This window comes from Panthera pardus, unplaced genomic scaffold (assembly GCF_024362965.1).
Source record: "Panthera pardus isolate Hobbes unplaced genomic scaffold, ASM2436296v1 HiC_scaffold_13, whole genome shotgun sequence".
In the NCBI taxonomy this organism is placed as follows: Eukaryota; Metazoa; Chordata; class Mammalia; order Carnivora; family Felidae; genus Panthera; species Panthera pardus.
In genome coordinates this window covers 53,803,164-53,827,839 of record NW_026526688.1, presented here as the reverse complement: position 1 = coordinate 53,827,839, position 24,676 = coordinate 53,803,164, and the positions used below count along the sequence as shown (strand labels likewise).

The window sequence follows — 24,676 nt, the reverse complement described above, 5'->3', positions numbered from 1 at the left end:
TAACTTAACCTCTGGATGTATCAATAATGCTCAGAATTTCTCTGATAAGTAAATGCTTATGTTCTAGATTTTTTTGCCATTTAATTACTTCTAATTACTTCTAATTACTAAATGTTTTGTAACTTTCAAAAAAAAGAGTAACACTCAGAATTTGTATTTCACTTAGAAAAATGAAACTCCAAAAGCAATTTGAGAAAGAAGACCTAGGTTTTGGAAATAATTTTCCAAAGGTAATCTTAGCTGCAAATAATATGAGGCCAGTTACTTAAAAAGCACTATATAGTGAAAATAGAGCAAAGTTACATGTTTTTAGGGATCTTGATAGACTGCTAGACAGTTTTAGGTAGACAACAATACGATTTAAGGGATACTTTCAATGCAATTTCGAATTGCATTCTCGACTTCATCAATAACAAGTGGTTGAAATCTAGTGCACAGGCTTAAATGAATTCTTCAACTGTTAAATACAAGTGGACTCACCTGAGTAACAGTGCTGCTTCCCAGAAGTAAAATCCTGAAACGAATGTCCGAAAGTGTCTCACGTGGGCCATGATACGGAGAGATTTTCACGATCCTGAAATTAATCTTATCCAAGGCATGGGGGATGAGAAAGCCAGGAACGAAAAATGTGCAATCTAACTCTGCGTGGTGTTGCAGGAGACGAACGCCTGGAAAGCTTCAGCACCTTAGACAGCTCCCCGCAGTCGGCAAAGACCCTTTCTTTCAAACACTTGAAATTCCCTTTAGACCCCTTCTCTGGGCATTGAGCAGAAGGAAGATTCACAGGGTTACAAATGTGCAGGTGGTTTACACAGCGAACGCGGAATAAGGGGTGAGATGAAATGTCTGAAGTGCCTAGGTTCTGGGCAACAGTTCACTGAAGCTCTAGCAGCAAAGAAAGCTTGTCCTTCCCAGACTCAGACACCGGAGAAAGAATAACAGCAACAGCCGGAACAAGGATGCTTCTTCACCTGCTCCTAGCGCCGCCCGCCGAATCCCACTCTCCACCTTTGAGTAAAACCCGACACCGCTAGCGCGGCAAAGGGAAGCGGGGGCGGAGCCAAACGACAGTGTTCTGTTCTCCAATCACGACCGCACAGCGGGACTGAGTGGCAGGCTACTCATCTCCGTAGGCCGTGCTTAGCACTTTACCCTTTAAAAAAAGCAGTGAATAACTGGTGCAGAGCCTTAACTCTGACTGGAGGGAGTTGAGGGAAGAAAGCCTCAGGACTAAGCATTGGGAAAGTCAGCGGCTTTTGTGAATTAGGTAGCAAAACAGCGCTGGAGAGACCCTTTTCTATTTTCTTCCGGGAAAAGGCACAATTTGGGAAGAAAGGTCTTTTCAGATGTGACCCCATCTCTTTGACCTCATATCAAAATGCAGGAGTCAACAGTAAACCTAAACCCTTAGAAAAGGCTAGAGAAGAGCAGAGAATATGGTTCATGAGCATCAGCAGAACAGGAGAACCAGCTGCTTCTAAAATTCTCATAACACTAGCCAGCTTCCTTCTGGCCAGGAAACATTGTTGAGTGGACTAAGTTGAGTTTTCTTCAGTTGTAATAAGGGTTCTAAAAAGATGAAGGTGGGAAATCTAAAGAGATGACTACTTAGAGGCACAATGCCACCCAACATTTTTTTTTTCCGTACACACTTTCCATATCTTAATAATAAATTCAAGTGAAGGGGACAACTAGGTCATATGGTACATCTTTTCTTCCATCGTCCATGTACATCTCCCTCTCCTCTCTCTCCCTCCCTCTCGCCCAGCCCACCCCCCTCCCTTATATGGGGATTTGGATTGGAAGACTAGAAAGGAAAAGTGTGTGTGTATGAGTGCGTATGTTATGTGCATATTTATTCATGTATCTCAAAATAGAATTTAAAAAAGACTAATACCTATGCTATTAGATCTTTATAGTGGCTTTTATTTACTATCAACCAGGACTAAAGCTTTCATTACTTGAATCTTAGCTTTTCCCTTAAACTCCCTTAGATATTTATTCTGAAAGCCCCTTTTTAATCACTTAACTTTCTCAATGACTAAACTACATGCCAAGAATGTCTTCTTACTCTTTCACACAAACATTTTCTTGTTAATTAAATTCCAGCAGCAATTGACATATTGACTATCCTGTAATTCTTTGTTTAACTGGAAGGTATAAGTCATTACCTTCTCACCCTCTCAAATGAGGACACAGTGAAAAAAAAATCTTTTTTTATTCTTTAGTAGACAAGCTTATTTACATTTAGTGAGAATAAAGAATTTTTTTATTTATTTTTATATGTTATTACTGTATCTGTCTCTTTCTGCATCTTTGTTTTCTGATTTAAATTACAAACTTCCAGAAGTCTCATAATAAATATCACTGCTTCTACCCATGAATATTTGTACCTGAGAAGGCTCATACAATTTTAATTAACTCAATTTTTCAATGAACCTTTTGAAAGCTCACTAAGAACAAATTCTTTTTAGTTGGTCATTCTTTGAACACCAATAATTCTTTTAAATACCACACATAATAAAAGAAACAAAACTTATTATATTTCAAGGAGACCTGAATTCCTTACCTTGTTTCCACTATCTAATTGGGTATCTTTGGAAAACTAATCTACTTTAAAAAATATCTTTATTTAATATATCTTTAAAAATATATCCATTGAGGGAATTGAGTTAAATTACCTCTGAGATTCATTCTCTGGTCCCAAGGAAGCAACCAATGGAAGTTTATTTAAGTGAGCAAATTAATGCACAACATTTAAAATTCTGTGTTTGCATTAATCTGGATAGTTAGGTTACATGACAGCTTAAAAGATGATAATTTTAGCTATTTCATCTCATTATTAATATTAAAACATGTAAATATTATACTTTATCAAATTAATATATACCTAGTCAATCAGTTTTTGAGTATAAATGTCATGTAAGAGGACAGTAATATGGAACCTCCAGATTAATGTTTTTTTCACAAAACCATTATTATTCCTTCAAATTATTTATGAAAAGCTATGATCCTCCTCTTTTATTTGTTTGACTTGTCACTGCAGTAAGGCTAATGACCATTATTTAGAATAGAACCTAGCATATAGTAGATACTCAATAATTTTTGAATGCATTAATAATCATATTAGAAACAATATATATTTTTTGAATTAGATTTGTGAATTTGTTACACTACATTGGGTACTAGATTAATTTTGACTAAGTAAATCAGAAATTAATCAAAGAGTGGGTTGTAGTGCTTTGTTTCTTTGAGTTAACATGTAATGATTAATTTTCCAGGGCTTCTTGTCTATGGATTTTTATATTGTTTGCTTTTAATTTCTATAAGGTCAAAATGAATTTCATGCATCTACATATTTGTGACAGCTATTCTCATAAATTTTATTCTTTTGAGAATAATAGTCCTGATTGGACGGGTAAGGAAATGAATGTGTTTTTGGAAAAAAGACCATTCTGTGGCTGATGAATAACTGACTAGTCCATTTATATAAAATTAAGCTGGATTCTGATTTGCTCAAATCTCTGCTCTTCTCCTTATTGCCTTTATTATTTCTCACTTGAACTAACAGATGATATTTTATGTTATCTAAGACATGGGATTTCAGAGCTGAATGTGATATTAATCTTCATCAGATTTAATACTTTCCTTCTACAAAGGAAGTAATTGTAGCCTGCAGTGGTTAAGTGATGGTTACACACCCACAAATTGAGCAAGTTGAAAATATTAAACTTGAACTTGGTGCCTTTGGCACCAATTGTCTACTCCCACTGAGCTATCTTTAATAGTGTATTTCTACTATTGTCTCAAACTGTATGTATATTGACTAACCTAGAGAAAAGTAAATCAAATTCAATCTAATGTAAAACTTTTATCAGATGCTCAGTTATTACTGCCTATGATCTAAAACATGTGATAATATAGATAGATAGATAGATAGATAGATAGATAGATAAAATGATTTGCAATTTAGTAAAAGAGTTACTTACTTTTTTTGAAGTCAATGTAGTATGGGGTTAGAAATAGTTTACTGAGAGTTGATCAGGTTCAGTCATATGGGGTCATTCTAATCATCTCATCAAAAGGTTATGTATAAGTAAAATGCCAGTTTAAAAAGTTATAAAAAGTAATGTCATTTTTTGGAATAATTATAATATTCACATATTTCAATTAACACTCTCTGGGAAAGTTGAAAGAAAGTTTTAATTTAGGAATCAATCAGAAAGTCACTTGTTCAGGGGTGCCTGAGTGGCTCAGTAGGTAGAGTGTCTGACTTTGGCTCAGATCATGATCTCACAGGTCGTGAGTTTGAGCCCTGCGTCAGGCTCTGTGCTGACAGCTCGGAGCCTGGAGCCTGCTTCAGATTCTGTCTCCTTCTCTCCCTGCCCCTCCCCCACTCATGTTCTGTCTCTGTCTCTCTCAAAAATAAATAAACATTAAGAAAAAAAATGTTTAAAAGAAAGTCACTTGTTCAGAACAAATCAAATAGAAGAGAATTAATCTTATTGCAGAGGTAGATATTATCACCAAGTAAGTGAGCTTAGTGAATTTATCTTTTGTACAGGGATCTGATTCATAATAATCATGACATGTTGGCAGATCAAGTACCTCTTTTGGAATAGTGGTAGAAATATCTAATAATTTATCTCCATCTCCTTGTTCAAGATACAAAGTTTCTCACAGGAATCTCAGCAACAGCCTCCTAATTGTTCCTCCTGTTTGCTCTCTGATTCCCCTGTAATTCTCCCTTGTGAATATTAAAGAGTTTTTATTTGTTTCTTTTGTTTGTTTTAGTAAATCAGATGATGCCACTTGTATTCCTAAAACCCATTAATGGCTTTCCATTGCAATAGACTAAAATCCACAGGAATTTAGAATAACAATCAGAAGACCAAAAGCTGGGCTTGAAAAAATCCACAGTTCTCTTTACAGATGACAAGGCTCTGAATGATTTTCAATCGGCAAATTCCTCAAATTTTTACTAGTCTCCCTTTTCACCACTATGCACCAGTAACATAAGCTGTTCCTTATCTCATGATTTCTCTACTTCAAACACTCTTCCATTTCGGCTTCTTGTGTCTAGTCTTTTTCTAGCCTTTAATTCAGAGTATGAGTGAATTTTTCTTTCCTTCTTTTCTTTCTTTTCCTTCTTTTCTTTTCTTTCTTTTCTCTCTTTCCATTTCTTTTCTTTCTTTCTTTCTTTCTTTCTTTCTTTCTTTCCTTTCAAAAATATCCTTTTTACCTTTAAATCAGGATTCATATCCTTCATAGATTCAATTATAATTTGATGTTTGCCTTTGTTTCAATACTCTTGAAAGGCAGGGGCAATATGAATCGTTATGTTAGCACAGTGTCTGGCACATTAGGAAGTATCTGCTGAGTGAATGAATGAATGAATTAATCCACATCCTCTGCTCTTTGGTTGTCCCTTTTCTAGAGTCCATTCTTACTAATCTCTTTTAGCCCATTCTTTCTTCACAATTATTTAAGATATTTATATTATGGTGTTCTTTCCAGGTCAAATATATTCCTTTGCCATCTGAAAGTAACCTTCAAGTTTATATGTGTGCCCTCAGTTCACTCTGAGAGTGCCTTATCAGTAAGATGAATATTATCCACTATATTGTAATTTTTACTATTTTAATACTCACTCAGGCTTGTCATCTTTTTCTCCAGATAGTAGTGGTAATTTGCCATATTTCCTTAGGTGATCTTAAATAGTAGGATATTAGAAGCAGTTAATTTATTGACTATGTCATTTTTTTCTCTGAATTTTTGGTATCAAGTAGGCACAACTTGCAACAGTACCTCCAAATTATTTCTTCAAACAATACATTTATCAACAAATATAGAATTTATAATATGCATCATCTTAGGTGCTTCCTGAATACACATGTGAATGAAAAACAAATCTTGTCCCAGAGGAGCTGCAATCTATATAATATGTACGATATACATGAATATTCATTGTATCTCATAGAATGTAAGTACTGAAGGATACAAAGAGAAATGCTTATGGGAATTCAAATGAATTACTTTAAAATGGAAAGTATGAGACAATTGGAAAATCTTCATAAGGTAAGGGATATTTAGCAAAGCTTTGAAACCAATGCACAGTTAATTTTTAGAATTTATAATGAAAAAAACTTTGTAAGAGGAGGGTAAAATATCTTCAAAAGCATAAAAGAGAAAACAGTGGGGTGAATAATTTTGAATGATAACATTTGTGTAGTTAACTACTGTATTGAATACTTTGCATATTATCTTAATTTCTGCTCTCAAGACTCTAAGGTATACATAATCTTATCTATGTTTTAATGATGAAGAAATTGAGGTTCAAAAATTTTAAATGGCTTTTCCAATATCTCAATTTATATTATTGGTATAAAAACAGGGGGTGGGGGTGACTGAAGGAAAGTAGTGAAAAAGAAGCTTGAAGCATATCACAGATGGCCATAAATATTGGTCAAATGATGCACAAAGTTAAAAATTGTTGCTGAGTTTTCTGGATGGTTAATAATATGTTAACATGGTTGTAATGGCAGAGATATCTTTCTCCACTTATTAATTCAATAAAACCCCATTTCATACTTACACTCCTGAGGCAATTTTCTCATGGGGTAGATTTTCCATCTCTTACATGTTGAAATATAAAAAAAAAGCTTCCAAACAAATAAAATGCAAAACATCACAACTTTAACTTGTATCCTTTTCATTTTTGATCTGAGGGGACTTATGAGTATGATTCTTTTAGTGTCATATATATTTCATCACACACTAAATTGCTTATGGCACTCAACTACAGATTGGAGTACATTTTATTTCTCAAAATGGGTAATAATACCACTTCATAAGAAATTCAATAAAATATTTTCTCCAAAACTCTGACTTAATTTGAAAATGATGAATACTGACATATGTTGTTAAATTTCCAGGCAAAAAAAAAAAAAAAAAACACCTTGAAAAGTTCAGCAATCCCTTTACATACTTATATTGATTTATTTCTAAAATAATATTTTTTACTTCATTAACAAAAAGGTCAGCTGTAGGACGTGAACTACTACTGAAATTTGATTCCTAGGCAATAGCTAACCACTTGTGTTTGAAGTCTAAATATTGCAATTCTATTACTTTGTAGTATAAACTAATGATGCATATATTAATCTCCACAGTTTAGCCACAAACACAGTAAGAAGAAACATTAAGAACTTATCTATTTGACATATTAACTACATAACAAAGTGACTATATAATAACCAAAATATGTAATAATGTGCAATAATTAATAATTTGCCTATACAGAAGCAAGTAAAATCCATAAATTCATACAGCTAATAAATACTTTATGATTTTGACTATTAATTTCTAATTTATGAAAATGACAAAAATTTATATATGAATTTTATGGGGAAATTATTGCTCCCAATATTCTTTCCACTGTCTTTAAGATTTCCTTAACAGTTTATATCTGGTATTTTTGAAAGAGTAAATATCCTTTAAAAAAACAATCATCTCATACATACCTAAAGACTAGGAAAATATTTGCTTAAAAAACCTAAATGCTTAGCTGAGATTGCACAGAAATCTGCCCAAACCAATGAAAGAGCAGGAAACTGAAAAAGCAAGTGAAGCCTAAAGCTGTAAGGATTCCAGCAGTAACCAGCTGATCCTCTTGGTTAGAGCTTCAGTTTTTGCCTGATAGTGACTTGGAGGCAAGGACTATAGCTCAAACAAAGGCCTAAAGAGTTATGTCTTTTTTTTAAATGTATATTTATTTATTTTTGAGACAGAGAGAGAGCACAAGCAGAGGAGGGGCAGTGAGAGAGAGGCAGGCACAGAATCTGAAGCCGGTTCCAAGCTCAGAGCAGTCAGTGCAGAGCCTAATGCGGGGCTCGAACCCACAAACCATGAGATCATGACCTGAGCTGAAGTTCCACACTTAACCTACTGAGCCACTCAGACGCCCTTATGTCTTTTAAACCAGAAATCCCAAGAATTAATAACCATAGGAAGCAACTATCCACCACAGGAAAAACTATAACCATAGGAAAAACTGTCCATATTCCAAAGGATTCTGAGAAGGAAACTTGTCTGCCTCAGCTTTAGCTCTTAATGGAGGCAGACAACTCTCAGTGAAAAGTTATTTGCCAAAACAAACCTACACAAAGTTTTTGAGCCAGAATTGATACCTCCTAAGGCCACATGAATGCCAAGTTTCAAATATGTATTTAAGTTGTGCTGTGATTATCGTGTCCTAGAAATCTTGCAGAAACAGCTATAGATACTCTCTGGAGGAATATATCTTAAGACCAAGTTTGAAAGAATTCCCATAGATAAAGTTTCAAGGAACATACATCCAATACCCACCCCCACCCCCCAAAAAAATCACACAAATAGATAGGCCACCATGAATTATAGTCAGCAAAGCAGTTAAAAAAATTAGAAGAGCAGAGGCTAAATGTTGGAATAATGACTAGAGAATATACAATAAGTGCATTTACTATGTGAAAAGAATAAAAATATGACTGGAACTATAAATTGGCCAGATAGGTCTGAAAAATAACCAAGGAAGTATCTAGAAGTAAAAATTATGAAAGATAAAAAAAAAAAAACAAAAAAAAAAAACAAAAAAAAACAACTTTGGATAGTTGAACCAGCAGATTAAATATCCCAAAAGGGAATTAGTGGATTGGAAGGTAGATCTGAAAAAATATACAATATGGGCCAACAGAGTCAAAAATATTCAAAGTAGTTTTAAAGACATGGAGAAGAGATTCATAATTTTCAGCAGACATCAGATTTGTGTTTCTCCCCCTCTTCCCAAAAAGGTATAAATTAAATGGGGATAAGTAAAATATGAAGAAATAAATAACTGAAATTTTTATCAAAATGATTAAAGGCATTGTTCTAACCTTACAGGAGCGCAAAATGTCCCAGTGGGGCAAGTAGACAGAAAACTACAACTAGACTCATCTCAGTTAGTACTATTAAAGAAGAAAAACAAAACAAAACAAAAAACAACTTTCAATGACAATTGTGAAAGCATGGTAAGAAAGGCTTTATTGAAGGGGTATGGGTATTTGACCACAGAGGTGAAATGTTGCAGTGGGGGAGAGAAATCAAACTCAACTCCAAATATAGCTTGGGCAAGTAGAAATTAATAGCCAAAGAGCAGGGGGCAGGTGATTTGATAAAATTTACTAGAGGAAACAGGGGCGGGGGAGGGGTGGTGGTTTTGGCTAAAGTGACCTAACAGGATTCTTGCTGCAGGCAGTCCAGCTGACCTGGGGTACGGTGGGGAATAAGGAACATGATTAGATACCAATGGCTATCAGAAATTGAGGATGTGGGGTTCTTATTAAAATAATTTAGCAGAATTCTTGCTAAAATTAGACAATGCAAAGATGAACTCAAAAGTCCAAAAGTCAGAAAAGCCTAGGGGAGGCTGAGTAGAGTTTGGTCAATGAGAAAATCAGTGTCAATACAACTACATAATACTGAAGTCAAAGAAAAGTTCTCAAAATCCACTACAGACAAAAGGTTATTTTTAAAAATGAAACTAAGGTGTAACAGCTATATACAGTTTGTAAGAACCAGAAGTAAACTAAAGGATATCAGGAAGGATAAAAGTAAGAGGAGAAGAAAGTAGTACATCAGGGCACTGTTAACCAATAAAAAATGGATAGATAGATGATAGATAGATAGATAGATAGATAGACAGATAGATAGATGAGATAGATAAAAGCTGGTGTAGCCACACTAATATTAAACAAAATTGAAGAAAATTGCATATTTACACACAAAAAGGGTCTTTATGTAATGAAAATTTTTCACCAGAAAGACATGAAACTTCTAAATATGTATGCACTTAAAAATATAACTTTAAAACATGTAATGCAAAAAAAATGGCATTTTTAAAAAGAAACTTTTTTAAATGTTTATTTTATTTTTGAGAGAGAGAGAGAGAGAGAGAGCATGAGCAGGGGAGGGACAGAGAGAGAGGGAGACAGAGGATCTGAAGCAGGCTCTGCACTAACAGCAGAGAGCCCAATGTGGGGCTTGAACTCAAACTGTGAGGTCATGACCTGAGCAGAAGTCAGATGCTTAACCAACTGAGCCACCCAGGCATCCAAAAAAGGCATTTTAACATACTATTCAATGGCTGTTAGATCAAGCTTACAAAAAATCGGGATATAAATTATGAAAGTATATATATATATATATATATATATATATATATATATAGTGTTTATTATATATATTATAAATACATCATTTAGTATATACATATATATAGTGTGTGTGTATATAGTAAACAAATTTTATGTAATGAATATACAATGTTATCTCCTCCAAATTAAGCACTTTTTAGGCATGTGTTGAACATCTGTAAAAAGTGAACATAATAATGTATTCTATAAGTTTCAACTAATTTAAAGAAGTGCCATCATTTCAGAGAATGCATTTATGACTGATATTTAATCAAGTTAAAATGAATAACTATGCATTAAGAAACTTGTGGGTACAAACAAATATATAAATATATATCAAATCACAAAATAAGCTTAATGATAATAAAATGCATATTAAAAGCAGCTAAACTGGTGATTAATTAGAAATGTGTGCTGTTAAATGTTCATAAATCAAGGCTGAAAATTAACAATATATGATACATCTTTTGGATGTTGGAATGAACAACTGGATATTCATAAGTGTAGAAAGAAAGAATAAATGCAGGAGGAAAAATAAAGTGGAAAACAAAGATAAACTAGATGATCATGAAAGCCAAATATTTGACAAATTTAATAATAATATAATACATTATTATAATATAGTTGTCAAAGTATTTGTAGACAGATGTTTCCTTAAAAATAACATAAAAATATAGTAGACAAAGTATGGATAGGTAGAATATTTCTTTAACAAAATCAAGAAGAATAAAGACTGACAATACAAAACAAACATGGAAAGATTTCATGAACAGGAATTAAAAAAAAGAAGAAATAGGTCATTTATATTTCTTTTAGGTCATATATAAGATGTTCAACTTTATTTGTAGGTAAGGAATTCAAATTAAATTATGGGGCAAAATTTTAGAGCCAACAGATTGACAAAATTAAATTTAATCAATAATACCAATTGTTCCAAGAACGTGGGATCAATATAGAACTTATATAGTGATAATGAGAATACACATGATATAAAACCAATTAATCTAATGGTTGTGAGCCCATTGTTGTGTATTTGATTGCAATAGAAAATTGCCTACTCTCCCCTTTTAAATTAGGAAACTTTATAAAAATATTTTCGAGCGGCATATTTTAGAATGTTTCTAAAAGTCCATTTAGTTAAATAGTTATTAACTATCCTCTTTAACAAAAAATTGTCACTTAACATGGCTCATTAATTCTTTTACTTTTGAATCTTCAGACTAAAGCTTTTTTTCCTCTGCAACTCCCCCCTCCCACCTTTCTCTAAACTTAATTGAAATGCAGACTCAGAGTTGTTTTACTAGAGAGCTCCCACTTGACACTAAATATAGTGATTAAACTCAATGACCTCCTTTAAACTTGTAAGGTTTTTTCTTTTTTCTTTGTTTTAATGTTTTGGAAAGGCAATATTTTATGTTTTACCTTTCACTCTGGTGAAAATGCAAATAAATAACCAAAAGGGTGGTTTATAGATAAAATTAAAAACTTCTGTAGTAGCAAACACCTTTGAGTGTTTTATAAAATTCTCATTTATGTTCAGCTGGTAATGTGTAAAACATACATGTGAAATTCTAGGATTGCTTATGATAATGTGTTTGTGGTTCTCATGATCCCTTCAGGTCCTCTGAACTAGAGTCCTTTTATTATTCTATCCACCTCCAAAATTTTGTGTTACAGTTTGCCCACATTTATGGTATGTGGGGTCAGGAACAATCCAGGCCTTCACTGATATATTAGGCAAAGTATCATTTTATATATACATAAAGTATCATAGACAGTTGACCTAAATATGGCTGTTGTGAGTTGAATCATAACCCCTGAAAAGAGGTGTGTTTGGATTCTTAACCTTTAGTACCTCAGAATGTGACCTTATTTGGAGATAGAATCTTTATAGACATGATCAAGTTAAAATAAATCATTAGGAGGGATCCTAATGCAGTATGACTAGTATCATTTTAAAAAGGGGAAATTTGGGGGTGCCTGGGTGGCTCAGTCAGTTAAGCATCGGACTTTGATTCAGGTCATGATCTCAAGGTTGGTGAGTTCAAGCCCCGCATTGCAGTCTGTGCTGACAGTTCAGAGCCTGGAGACTTCCTCAGATTCTGTCTCCCTCTCTCTCTGCCCCTCCTCTGTTCGCATTCTCTCTCTCTCTCTCTCTCTCTCTCTCTCTCTCTCTCTCTCTCTCAAAAATAAATATTTTAAAAAGTTATAAAAAGGGGAAATTTGGACACAGAGATAGATATCCTAGAAAGAAGAGGAGAGAGGCATGGAGAGATGATGGACATCTATAAGCTAAGGAAAGGGGTCTGGAACAGATCCTTTTCTTACAGCTCTCAAAAGGAACCAATTGGTAACACCTTGATTTTGGACTCCTAGCCTCCATATCTGTAAGACAATAAATTTCTGTTAAGGTCCTTCCTCGCCCCCATCTGTGGTACTTTTTAAGTGGCAGCCCTACCAAAGGAATACATGGGGCTCTCTATACCTTTTCTCCAGACTCCTGGCTGTCTTTTCCAAGTCAATTAGCTCTTGAAATCAATCTACACATGGGAACAGGAGAAGCTTTAGGCTTGAAGATCTTGATAGAGAAAACTGATGAGGACTCTTCCTTGGGCTAGAACAGAATCACCATATTCTCTGCAATCCCTGGCACACGGAGATCCCTAGAGGAAAATTTGACATTGATGAAAGTTTGTCCAATGCATGTGATATTAGAAACTAGGGAAAAGCTGGACTATGTCCTCTGCTCTTAAAGTTGAGAATATGCCTGGAGACCTGGGAATGGCAAAGGCTTCATCCTGCTGCTCAGCAGGGGACCTACAGCCCTTCTGCCCCTGAACCACTAGCTCAGGGCTGTAAAAACCAGCCAAACTGCCCCCACTTGTTTACTCCTACCACCAGATCTAAAGGCTAATAGAGAGAATAACAAATCATCTAAGGGATTCTAGCAGCCAGAGAGAAGATCCAGTCAGCACAAACACGTTTCATGCCAGCAAAACAGAGTTGCTCCAAGAGACGGAAAGTTACTTTGAACGAATAACAAAAAGCCTCAAGAAAACTCAAGTGAATCCCAATCACAAATGCTTTCTGGAACAAAAATATTAAGATTTCCCAACTAAATACTTCAGCAGGTAAACTGAAGGATAGTATGCTTAAATTGTGAACCCGTTTATGGATATAGAAGATCGAGTAAAAGAAATGTCTCCAAGCACAAAGTGAAAATATTAAGTGGCACAAGTTATGTGGGAAAAACAAAAACCAAAAAACAAAAAAAACATGCCATTATAGAGTAGATACAATAAAAATAACAAAAAAATTGGACTTCCATAAGAAAAAAAATGAATGACAGAGCTTAAGAGATGGTAAGTAACAAATATATAAAGAAATCTCTTAATGAATTGAATAAAGAACTAAATTATCAGATTGATGAGACTCACTGAACTTCAGACAGGTTTAAAAAGAAAAAGAATAAAGCTAGGCATACTTTGTTAATTATTAATGTGTAATTAATACATTTAAAATAAAAAAAAATACTATGAGCTTTCAGACATATTCTAACACAAAAATCTAAATGAACAATTAGGAAAAAAAAAAAGAATCCAGCAATTTATCTAAGGGAAAAAAAATTACTGTGCAACTAGGTGAAGTTCATAGGAAGAAGGCAAGAGCCTTTTGATATAAGAAAATATGCCAACATAATCAAGTATCGCGTGCCTGGGTGGCTCCATCATTTAGTATCTGACTTCGGCTCAGGTCTCGATCTCATGCTTCATGAGTTCAAGCCTCCCTTTGGGTGAGCACAAGCCCCGTATCAGGTGAGTATGAGCCCTGCTTTGGGCAAACATGAGCCCCGCTTCAGGTAAAACATGAGCCCTGCTTTGGGCTTATGATCCTTGCTCACTTGTCTCTTACTCACTTGCACCCTCTCTCTCTCTCTCTCTCTCTCTCAAAAAAAAAAAAAAAATATATATATATATATATAAACAATAATAATAGTAATAATCAAGTATCAACAAATTTAAGAAATAAAACATTATTACTAAAGGAGTTTGGCAAGATTTGATAAAATTTCTAAATTTCAAAAAATAAAAAAGTGTGCATGTAGAACATTTGGATGCAGTAAATATTGTCAAACATGCTGCAGGAAATATGCTATAAGTTAAAGCTTTCCAGCAGTTTAATAATATTTGGAAATTAAAACATGATTATTCTACAATGCTTTGCAGGTTTTTGTGGACACATTAAAGCATCTGAAATAATGAAATGACTCAAACAAAACTCAAAAGTAGACATAAACCACTTAGCTCATAGAAATGAGAATATTTAGTATGGTCTATTTATACAATGTTGGGGGACAAGAATTCCTGTCCCCTTCAAGGTCCTTCTAGCTGAACTAAGACTCAAATTGACATGAGACAGATTAACAGGAGAAAATAAAATTTAATAGTATATGGGAATCCACACAGACATGGAAATTCCAACGACAGGTAAAATGAGGTATATATGTCATTTTGAGCTAAGGAGAAAGAGGTAGGGGTCTGGGTATTCAAAGGAAAATAATGCACTTAGAAACCATGAGACAGAGAGGACTTGGGTCAAACTGGCCTTGCTAGGTTCCTCCCTGCCTGCCATACACCATTCATATCATAATAGAGCTATCTATGGTACAAGCTCTCTTCCTAGAGCAAGGCCTTTATATAAATCCTTTTAGGCAGTTGTGGGGAGGTGAAGAGCTTTCCTGAATTTACTAGGTCTCAATTGCTTTAAATTGAAAATAATCATTTTGCCAAAGCAGTATATTTTGGGGAAATCTGTCTTGAACCCTTCAATAAAATAAATATATTTAGGTTTAAGTGGATAGAGGGAAATGGAGACACACAAATTGAAGAAAATGCACTTACTTAATGCTTCTCTAATATGTCTAATATTATAATCACATTTGTGCATTTATATGAAAAAATGTATGATGTAGAGAAAAAATTGGCATCCTTTTCCATAATTACTAGGGCTTGGAAATCTTAGCACACACTCTTTGGGAGATGGTCTTGAAAACACTGAATTAAACATTTTTAGACCAGGTTTTCCCATCAGCTATCAGCACAACTATCTCATTTTCTTCAAATTATGTAAAAAGTACTGATGTGAGCCAATCAAAGGAATTTTTACTATATGTACAGTTTTGTCAGAATTTTGTTCTTTCATATTTATTGGTGTTTAAAATTTAAGACTTATTATATCACATAGACAATATTTATGAGATCAGTTCTATGGCTAAAAATACAATAAATTTTATTTGTTTTGTTTGCTTAAATAAGCATATTTCTATGTTGGGGGTGCCTGGGTGGCTCAGTCAGTCAAGCATCTGACTCTTGATTTTGGCTCGGGTCATGATCCCAGAGTTATGGGATTGAGCCCCACATTGGGCTCCACAGTGAGAGTGGAGCCTGCTTAAGATTCTCTCTCTCTCCCTCTGCCCCTCTCCCCTGCTCATGCACTTTCTCTAAAATTAAAAAAATATATAATAATAACAGTAAAGATATTATATAAAGTTTTCTTAATAAAATTATGTATATTACATATTTTATTTTGTAGTGATTTTTTATGAGTTCATAAATTTGCTTGCAGCTAAAGGATTTAATCATATTTTCATTACAAAATATTTTCTCCAGATTAGTATAGTTGTTTCCCAGTTAGTAATTCATCCTTTTTTCTGTCTTATAATAGAATTTTCCTATGCACTTAACTTCCTCAAAGGTATTAGCTAGTAAATTAGTTGAAAAATACTATAATATCAGAAAAATTATGATGTTTTGCATTACAAACCCTCAAATGAATCCCAAACTCTTAAATGTTCTGTTGTGCATATGGTGTATCATCTGTTTGCGGGATAATGCAATTCATTAAGTTTATGCATAATTTTGTACTCTTACTTGTCTGAAACTACACTGATATCTTTTTCTGTAAGCACAGAAGTTAGGTTGTAGCTGAGAGGTACTGATCTTTTTTTTTTTTTTTCTTTTAAGTTAATCACCATACTGTACAATACATCCACAGGATGTATTTATTTTATAACTGGAAGTTTATACCTTTTGACCACCTTTACACATTTTGCCCATCTCCTGTCCCCACCCCTAGTAACCACCAATCTTTTCTCTATAACCATGAGTTTTGTTTTGTTTATTTTCAGTTTCCTAAAGAGATCATACAGTATTTGTCTTTCTCTGGGTGGCTTATTTTACTTAGCATTTTGCCCTCAAGTTCCATTCATGTTGTTAGAAATGGCAGAATTTCCTTCTATTTTTATGGCTGAATAATATTCCTATATTTCTATTTCTATTATATATATTTATATTTATAAATATTTCATATATATTTTTTTCTCTACATGTTCATTCATCAATGGACACTTAGGTTGTTTCCATAACTTAGCTATGATAAATAATCCTGTTACGAACTTAGGGAGGGGGGTGTGCAGATATTTCTTTGACATGGTGTTTTCATGTCCTTTGGATAAATACCCAGAAGTGGAATTGCTGAGTCATATGGTAGTTCTATTTTTATTATTTATTTATTTATTTTTTTTTTTTGAGGAACCTCAGTACTGTTTTCCTAGTGGCTGCACCAGTTTACAATTCTACCAACAGTGCACAAGTGTTCCCTCCCCTCCACATCTTGGCCAACAGTTGTTATTTCTTGTCTTTTCGATAATAGCCATTCAACCACCAGGTATGAGGTGATAGCTCATTGTGGTTCTGATTTGCATTTCCCTGATGATTAGTTATGTCGAGAACCTTTTCAGGCACTGGGGGTTGCTTTTTACTTGAAAACTGGAACAGTTGCAGCTTTCATAATTGTCACACATATTTTATTTTGAAAAAGACGCTCTTAACTTTCTAGTTGAGAAATTTTATTTTGACTCTGCAGCTCATCTACCCATTCAATAGATTTATCAATCCTCTATACTATATGCTTATATCAACCTTCAAATTATCATAAGTATTTCAAATTTCTATTTACATGCCTGTTCCTTCAACTAAACTGGGAACTCCTTTAAAGATATCTTACGTTGGTCTATATCACAACCTTAGAACTTACTAAAGTACCTGACATTGATAGGCCAAATGAATATTTAGAATGAATGAATAAACAGAACGTATATTTTTTTAAATGCTTATTTATTTTGAGAGAGAGAGTCAGGGACGGACAAAGAGAGAATCCCAAGCAGGCTCCGCATCGCCAACACATAGTCCCACAGGGGGCTTGAATCACGAACCAGGAGATCATGACCTGAGCCAAAACCGAGTCACGTGCTTAACCAACTGGACCACCAAGGCATCCCAAAATGTATATTTTTAATAAAAATTGATGTAGCATCTTTTTTGGTGACATGGAATTTTTATCCAGAGAGATTGACTTGCCTTCATTTGATAGTGACAGTCTGATGAATGGCTTATTTTCATACAATAATCTATTTTCCACAGTAAATCGATACTATTGAAAGAGATGTTTCTGAATTAGGTGCCCAAACCAATGAGACAGGGCTTTAACACCACATATGCACACAAATGTTTCATTGTAGCAGTTTCAAATCTGTGGTCATAATGGTTAGAATTCAGTTGGTTTGCAAAGCATTTTTATTAGCCGTGTTCTGAATGTTTTTGAAATTTTAACTATCTGGAGTATTTAATATGCATTTTCCCTTTCTTCTGCCCTGAAGGAGAAATGTTAGAAGTGTAAATATTTTAAAAGTATGAATTTTTTAACACCTTATAGATTTTTTATTTGTGTCCTAGAAATATGATTTAATGTGAGAAAGATATTTATTTGCTAAGACATCAGAATTTTAAGGAAACTTCAAGAGCAGAAAAACATTTTTAGCATTCGATGTAATTGGCCAGAATTCAGGTACCAGCACCGATGTTTCTTTTCCTTGTTACCTTGGCCAAAGTCCTTGTTCTTACTTAGCTTTAGTTACTCATCTATAAAATAAACATTATAATTTGTTTTACACATTTTCTTTTGCCCTGTAATTCCTTCAAAAAAGTCTGACTTTTTTAGAGTTCCTTTTGGAAGTTCCCTTGTTATTATCTGAGAAATTTGTAACTCTGTTACTGTTTGATTTTATCCACTTAAAAAGCAACATTTTAATGTTTGAAGACATGTATAGTTTGTTAACTTGTAAAATAACAGCTTCTTTTGAGATACAATTTCCATTTGTACCATAAAAATTCATCCTTTAAAAATGCCCATTTCAGTGGTTTTTAAGTTTATTCATATAACTATGCGGCCATAATCAGCGTCTGATTTTAGAATATTTTAATTATGAAAAAAAATCCATTAACAGTCATGTCCCATTTCCCCCTGTATCCAGCCCCTGGGAACTGCTAAATTACTTTCTGTCTCTATTGAATGCTCTATTCTGAACATTTCATATAAATAGAATCATACAATATGTGGGCTTGAGTGACTCTTTCATTAACATAATGTTTTTCAGATTTGTTGTCATACATTGATCTTGATTACTTAAATTAATTTGATGTCTAGCAACCATAAATGCTGACAGTTATATATATTTTTTAATTCTATAGACTATTTTTTAGAACGACTTTAGGTTCGTAGCAAAATTGAGCAGAAGAAAGAAAGGGGGCTCGTATGCCCCCTGGCCCTACACATGCATGGCCTTCCCCATTATCAACATCTTCAGTTTGGTACATTTGTTACAATTGATGAGACTACATTTGGACATTATTATCACCCAAAGTCCATCGTTTACATTAAGATTCACCCTGGGTGTTCTACATTCTATGGTTTAGACAAATGCATAAGTGCACGTATCCACTATTACAGTATCTTACAGAATAGTTTTGCTGCCCTAAAAATATTCTGTGCTCTACCTATTCATCTCTATCCCTCCCTGACTAATCTATGACAACTGCTGATCTTTTTACTGTCTCCATAGTTTTGCCTTTTCTAGAATATCAAATAGTTAGAATCATGCAGTTTGTAGCCTTTTCAGATTGGCCTTTTTCACTCAGTAAAATACATTTAAGTTTCCTCCATGGCTTAGTAGCTCATTTCTTTTTAGCACTCAATAATATTCCATTGTCTAGATGTACTACACATAGTTTATTTACTCCTTCACCTGCTATTTCAATTTCATTGATTTCTGCTCTAATTTTTATTATTACTTTTGTTTTGCTTACTTGGGATTTAATGTATTCTTCCTTCCTAAAGTGAAAGCTTAGATAACTAATTTTAGATATTGCTTCTTTTCTAATATATTCATCCAACGTTGTCATTTTCCTTGTAAGTACTACTTTTGCTGCAACCCACAAATTTTGATAAATTGCGTTTCTATTTTATGTAGTTCAAAATATTTAAATTTCTCTTGAGGTTTCTTTTCTGGCCTGTGTGCTATTTAAAAGTATACTGTTTAATCGCCATGGATTTTGGGATTTTCTAGCTATCTTTTTTGTTATTGGTTTCTAGTTTAACTCCTTTGGGATATGGAAACAGACATTGCATAATTTCTATCATTTTAAATTTGTTAAGATGTGTTTTATGGGCCAGAATTTGTTCTATCTTGGGGAGTGCTTCATGTGAATTTGAGAAGAATGCATATTCTGCTGATGTTGGATGAAGTAATCTATAGATGTACATTATATATCCAGTTGATTTATGATGGTGTTGAGTTCAGTTATGTCCTTACTGACTTTCTTCCTGCTGAATCTACCCATTTGTTTTGTTTTGTTTTGTTTTGAGAGAGAGAGAGCGAGAGCACGATCTAGGAAGCAGGCAGAGGGAGAGAGAGAGAGAGAGAGAGAGAGATACAGAGAAACTCTTCAGCAGGCTCCATACTCAGTATGGAGCCCATGTGGGGCTGGATCCCATGACCCTGGGATCATGACCTGAGCCGAAATCAAGAGCCAGACACTCAACTTACTGAACCATCCAGGTGCCTCAAATCTATCTTGTTCTGATAAAGGTGTGTTGAAGTCTCCAATCCAATATTATTGAATTGAGTGGCAATAATGGAACAATGATAAATAGACCTTCAGTAAAGGTGGTGAGGTATCCTTGCTCAGGCAAGCATTCCATTGTTCTATGATTAGGTCTCAGTCTTTTAATGAGTCTGTGCCTCTGGACTGTGATCTTCACAAGTGCCTCCCCATTTTTTTCACTCCTTAGGGTGTGTAGGATAGCTAGAATGGGCTAGAGTTGGATATTTCTCTTCCCTTGGGTCATTTAGACTCTGGTAAAACCACAGCAGTTTAGGCTATGCTTAAATAATTTCTCCTACGGCAGATACTATTAAGAACAGAATGCTGTGGTGTATTTCAAAATGGTTCTTGGGGCGCCTGGGTGGCTCAGTCGGTTAAGCGTCTGACTTCGGCTCAGGTCATGATCTCGCGGTCTATGAGTTTGAGCCCCGCATCAGGCTCTGTGCTGACAGCCTGGAGCCTGTTTCAGATTCTGTGTCTCCCTCTCTCTCTGCCCCTCCCCTGCTCATGCTCTGTCTCTGTCTCAAAAATAAATAAAAACATCAAAATGGTTCTTTTCCCCTCCCCTACTGTAAGCAGAAAGGGATTTTTCTAATATTCACTGTAATAACCTGATAGAGCTCCAGGAGATAAAACTCAGAAAAGCATGGGGCCCCTTTTCTGACTCTAGGTCCCCTGAAGTTTTTATCTCTCAGACTCACTAACGCAGAGCCTTCTGCAGTTCATCATTTACAGTTCAGGATTCCCTTCCCTGTGATGATTTCTGCTCATGGGTTTCTGCTCTAGTGAGCTGCGATTCTTCATATTTGCCTATTGGTTTCTCCAAGTTGGGGGGCATTGGTTTGCTCTGTGACAGCCCTTCTGTCTTACAGATCTAAGAAAAGCTATTAGTTTTTCAGCTTGTTCAGCTTATTGGTTCTTGTTGAAATGAAGTGGCAACTTCTAAGCTTCTTCCCTGTTGGACCACAAACGTCGAGCTTCTTATAGTTTCATTTGAAAGGCCTAACATGACCTTAGATTTTGGGGTTTTTCACAGCTTTGGGGGTCTCTTGGCCTTTTAAACTACTGCATATTTTCATCTACAGAGAGGATCTCACTTGAGCCTAAACTGTATTCATTTTAATACAGGCATATTTAGGCATTTAAGAAAACAGTAGGGTCTATGTACACGTATAAGTGAATACGAAGAAAAAAGTAAATAAAAGTAGAGTCAAGTCATATAAATTAAATGATAAATTAGCTTCGTTTCAGTTCCTTAATATACTTAGCTCTCTCTTGCCTAAAGAAAATAAATTTGCTCTGGCCTCTAAATGGAATATTAAATGCTCTGCATGGTTAGCTTTTCTTTTCAGGTTATATAATCCCCAAAAGGTTTCCCTGACATATTTAAAGCAGCCACATACCTGTTATTTTCTGTCACATCACCCATTTTTCTTTTACTTAATAGGTAATGATTATTTATGGACATACTTATGTTCTATCTTTCCTTTCCTAAGACAAGGTCCAAGAGGTAAATAGCCCTTTGACTTCTCTGTGTCTTAAGACACAAATACAAAACAGTTAAAAATACAGGAAGAAAAACTGTCACTGAGATGTCATGTTGCTACCAGGGCTGTCCACAGGCAGAGAAAGCTCCAGGGTACCTGGCAGCCAAGGGAAAACTGAAGCACCAACCACCAAGCCTTACTTATCTAAATGCAAAGGGTAATTGTCTGAATCCTCCACCTTCTAAATCTATTATATCAAAAAGGATGTTAGCAAACATCTTGCTTTGCCTATCAAAGCTACAAAACCCATCAGCATTAAACTCCAGCCTAAACCTGATAATATCACAAGATCGCAGAAGCCAACGTTGGAGCCACCAAAACTTCTGGGCAAAAGGCTGACTTCAGGCTGTGTTTCTTCTACCTCAAACTGTTAGCCTTCTAGCAATAGTCAACAACAGCATGAAGCTGGATCATCCACTACTGGAGAACTCTCTAGAAAAACCATGGGATCACTTAATATACAAGAAAAGAAAACTGCAAAGCAGCAGGTAGCAGATGGAGGAAACGCTAAACGTGCAGACCCTGTGGACAATAACCATGTTGAAAATGAAACCTTGGATAGCTTTCTAGAAGAGATTAACAGAAAGAACTTGCCCCAAACCTTGCCATACTCTGAGAGGAAACCAAATTCTAAATTATGGACAATAAATAGCTAAGCCAAAGACTAGCTCATAGTCAAACCAAGAGCAGTTTGGCTCCTAAACAAGCCTTGGGCAAAAGTTCAGGGAATGGTGCTGTTTTGAAAGACAGAGCTAGTAAACAATTTGTTGGAGAAACACAAATTAGGATCCCACCCGTACAGTCACAGCAACTCTCTAGAGGAACAAATCTTGCAAGACCAGGGGAAAAACTCCCAAAGACAGTTTCCTCTCACTATGTTCAGACCCTTAGTAGGACTCGAGCATCAAAGAAACCAGTGGTCGAAGACATAAAGGATATAAAGATTAATAGAGATAAATATGAAAAACCAAATGAAGCTAAGTTATAGTCACACACTATTACTGCGAAGAAAGTAAAACAAACCAAACCCTGGACATGCCCCAGTGTGTTTCTGGGAGGCTATACCAGCAGACATCTAAAATCAAGCAAAATCAGAAATCCACTCAACCTTGTTTTAGACCTCAGGCATCACGTGAACTGCAAAAGTCAAGAGCCATAAGCCAAAGTGCTAATTTGACAGTTGGCAGTTTCAATTCAGTCATTCCAAGCACCCCTAACATAACAGCAAATGGAACCATGGGAATAAATGCAGTAGTGGCTATCAACAAAAAGCACAGACTTTGGACTCCAAGTTGAAAAAGATTCTTCCCCAGAACCATGTTCTCAATAAGACAGCTCCCAAAACTCAAGCTGGTAACAAAACCATAAATGGAAGAAGAGTCCCAAATGGGACCCAAATTAATCCAAATATTAAGAAGAAGATCACAGCAGAGGATCAAAGGAAACACCTGGATGAATGGCAGAAATCTAAGGGGAATATCTATAAATGGCCTCCTATGGAAGTTGAAACAAAAAGAAAAATAGAGGAAATGAATATTTCATTCTGGAAGAGTATGGAAAAACATGAAGAAAAGAATGCACCACTTGCACTGTCCAAAAAAAATTAACTACACTCCAACAGAGTGTCTGCAGCTCATTGAAGGGGTGTACGTTCTAATGAAATATTTATCATATTGCCTAGTTTTCCTAAGGCTGAAAATTTTCCTAAATTCTGAATCTGCACAGCAAAGTTGTCGCCAAGTAAAAGCACCTTTGATGTTACTGAGCTGTAAGAAAAGGCCATTCGAAATGGGGCAACACGGATATAAGAGTTGCCAAGAAGTTGTTCTTCATAACTTGTAAGACCCAAACAGAATCACAGGAGTTACCTCTGACTCTTTGTTTGCTGAAACAGATATAACATCAATAGAAGAGCCAGGCGTAAGATGGAATCTGAAAAGTCTTGTCTTTCTCTAAAAGAGAGAGAGGAGTTTACAGCAACACCCCAAATAACCAAGACAGAAGAAGATCTTCATCTTGGTATCAAATTACAGATCACCTGGATCCCTAAAATAAGCGGAATGCCAGAAGTGCAAGGCTTGAAGCTCCTCACTGTTGTAAGGCGTTCAGCAAGGAGTGAGCACGATTAAGCACCCTGTGTCCCGCAATCCGGAAATGCTGCAGGAAGACAATTTAGAGTAAGCTATTAGAAGTGGAAGAAACAGAGTGTTTTATATTCTGTAAAAATGAGGCTTCGTAACATTATGGTTGAAAATCCTTGAGTCTTAATGTCTTAATGCCTGTTTTAAAAAGGTGTTTCAGAGCCTCCAGGAAACAAGAAATATCTTTGTCCAGGTGACCGGGAAGAAACTGTCTAATGGACAAGCAGATTATAGGCTCTCAGGATTTAGTAATTCACTGGGCTTAGGCAAATTTAACATCCCCTTAGGACTGTGTTTGGTTTATTTGTTTAAGATTGTAATTTGCCACAGTTTTATAGCATACATAAATGCTAAACTGTTGAATATTAGTTTACCCCACAAGTATGGTAAAACTTTTCACTCTATTGATCTACTTTACTCTCAACATAGTTCTTTTTTATAGCAGAAGGTTTGTGCCACAGTATGATAGACCTTCCCTCCAGCATCTGCCTTAGCAGAGAAGGTGAGTCCTCCCAGCCTGAAGGAGTTGAGCTTAAAAGCTAGCCTCCCCAAGGACACCTGGGGGGCTCAGTCAGTTAAATGTCTGACTTCCGCCTAGGTCATGATCTCACCAGTCCCAAGCCTTGCATCAGGCTCTGTGAGCCTGGAGCCTGTTTCAGATTCTGTGTCTCCCTCTCTCTCTTTGCTCCTTCCCAGCTCTCTCTCTCTCTCTCTCTCTCTCTCTCTCAAAAATAAATAAACATTAAAAACAATTACATAAATACATACATTTTTTA

General features: G+C 35.2%; 1 protein-coding gene and 1 pseudogene across 2 annotated transcripts in view; one reads left to right on the top strand and one right to left on the bottom strand.

Moving 5' to 3' along the window:
- Positions 1-1,043, bottom strand: part of GLRA3 (glycine receptor alpha 3) — a 206,832-nt gene extending 205,789 nt beyond the window's left edge. For both annotated transcript variants that reach the window (XM_019440962.2, XM_019440963.2), the window contains exon 1: positions 481-1,043. In XM_019440962.2, coding sequence (XP_019296507.1) covers positions 481-551 — 71 coding nt within the window. In that variant the 5' untranslated portion in view covers positions 552-1,043. The remainder of the gene's footprint in view (positions 1-480) is intronic.
- LOC109262156 (cytoskeleton-associated protein 2-like) lies at positions 960-24,027 on the top strand (annotated as a pseudogene).
- Positions 24,028-24,676: the final 649 nt, after the last annotated feature.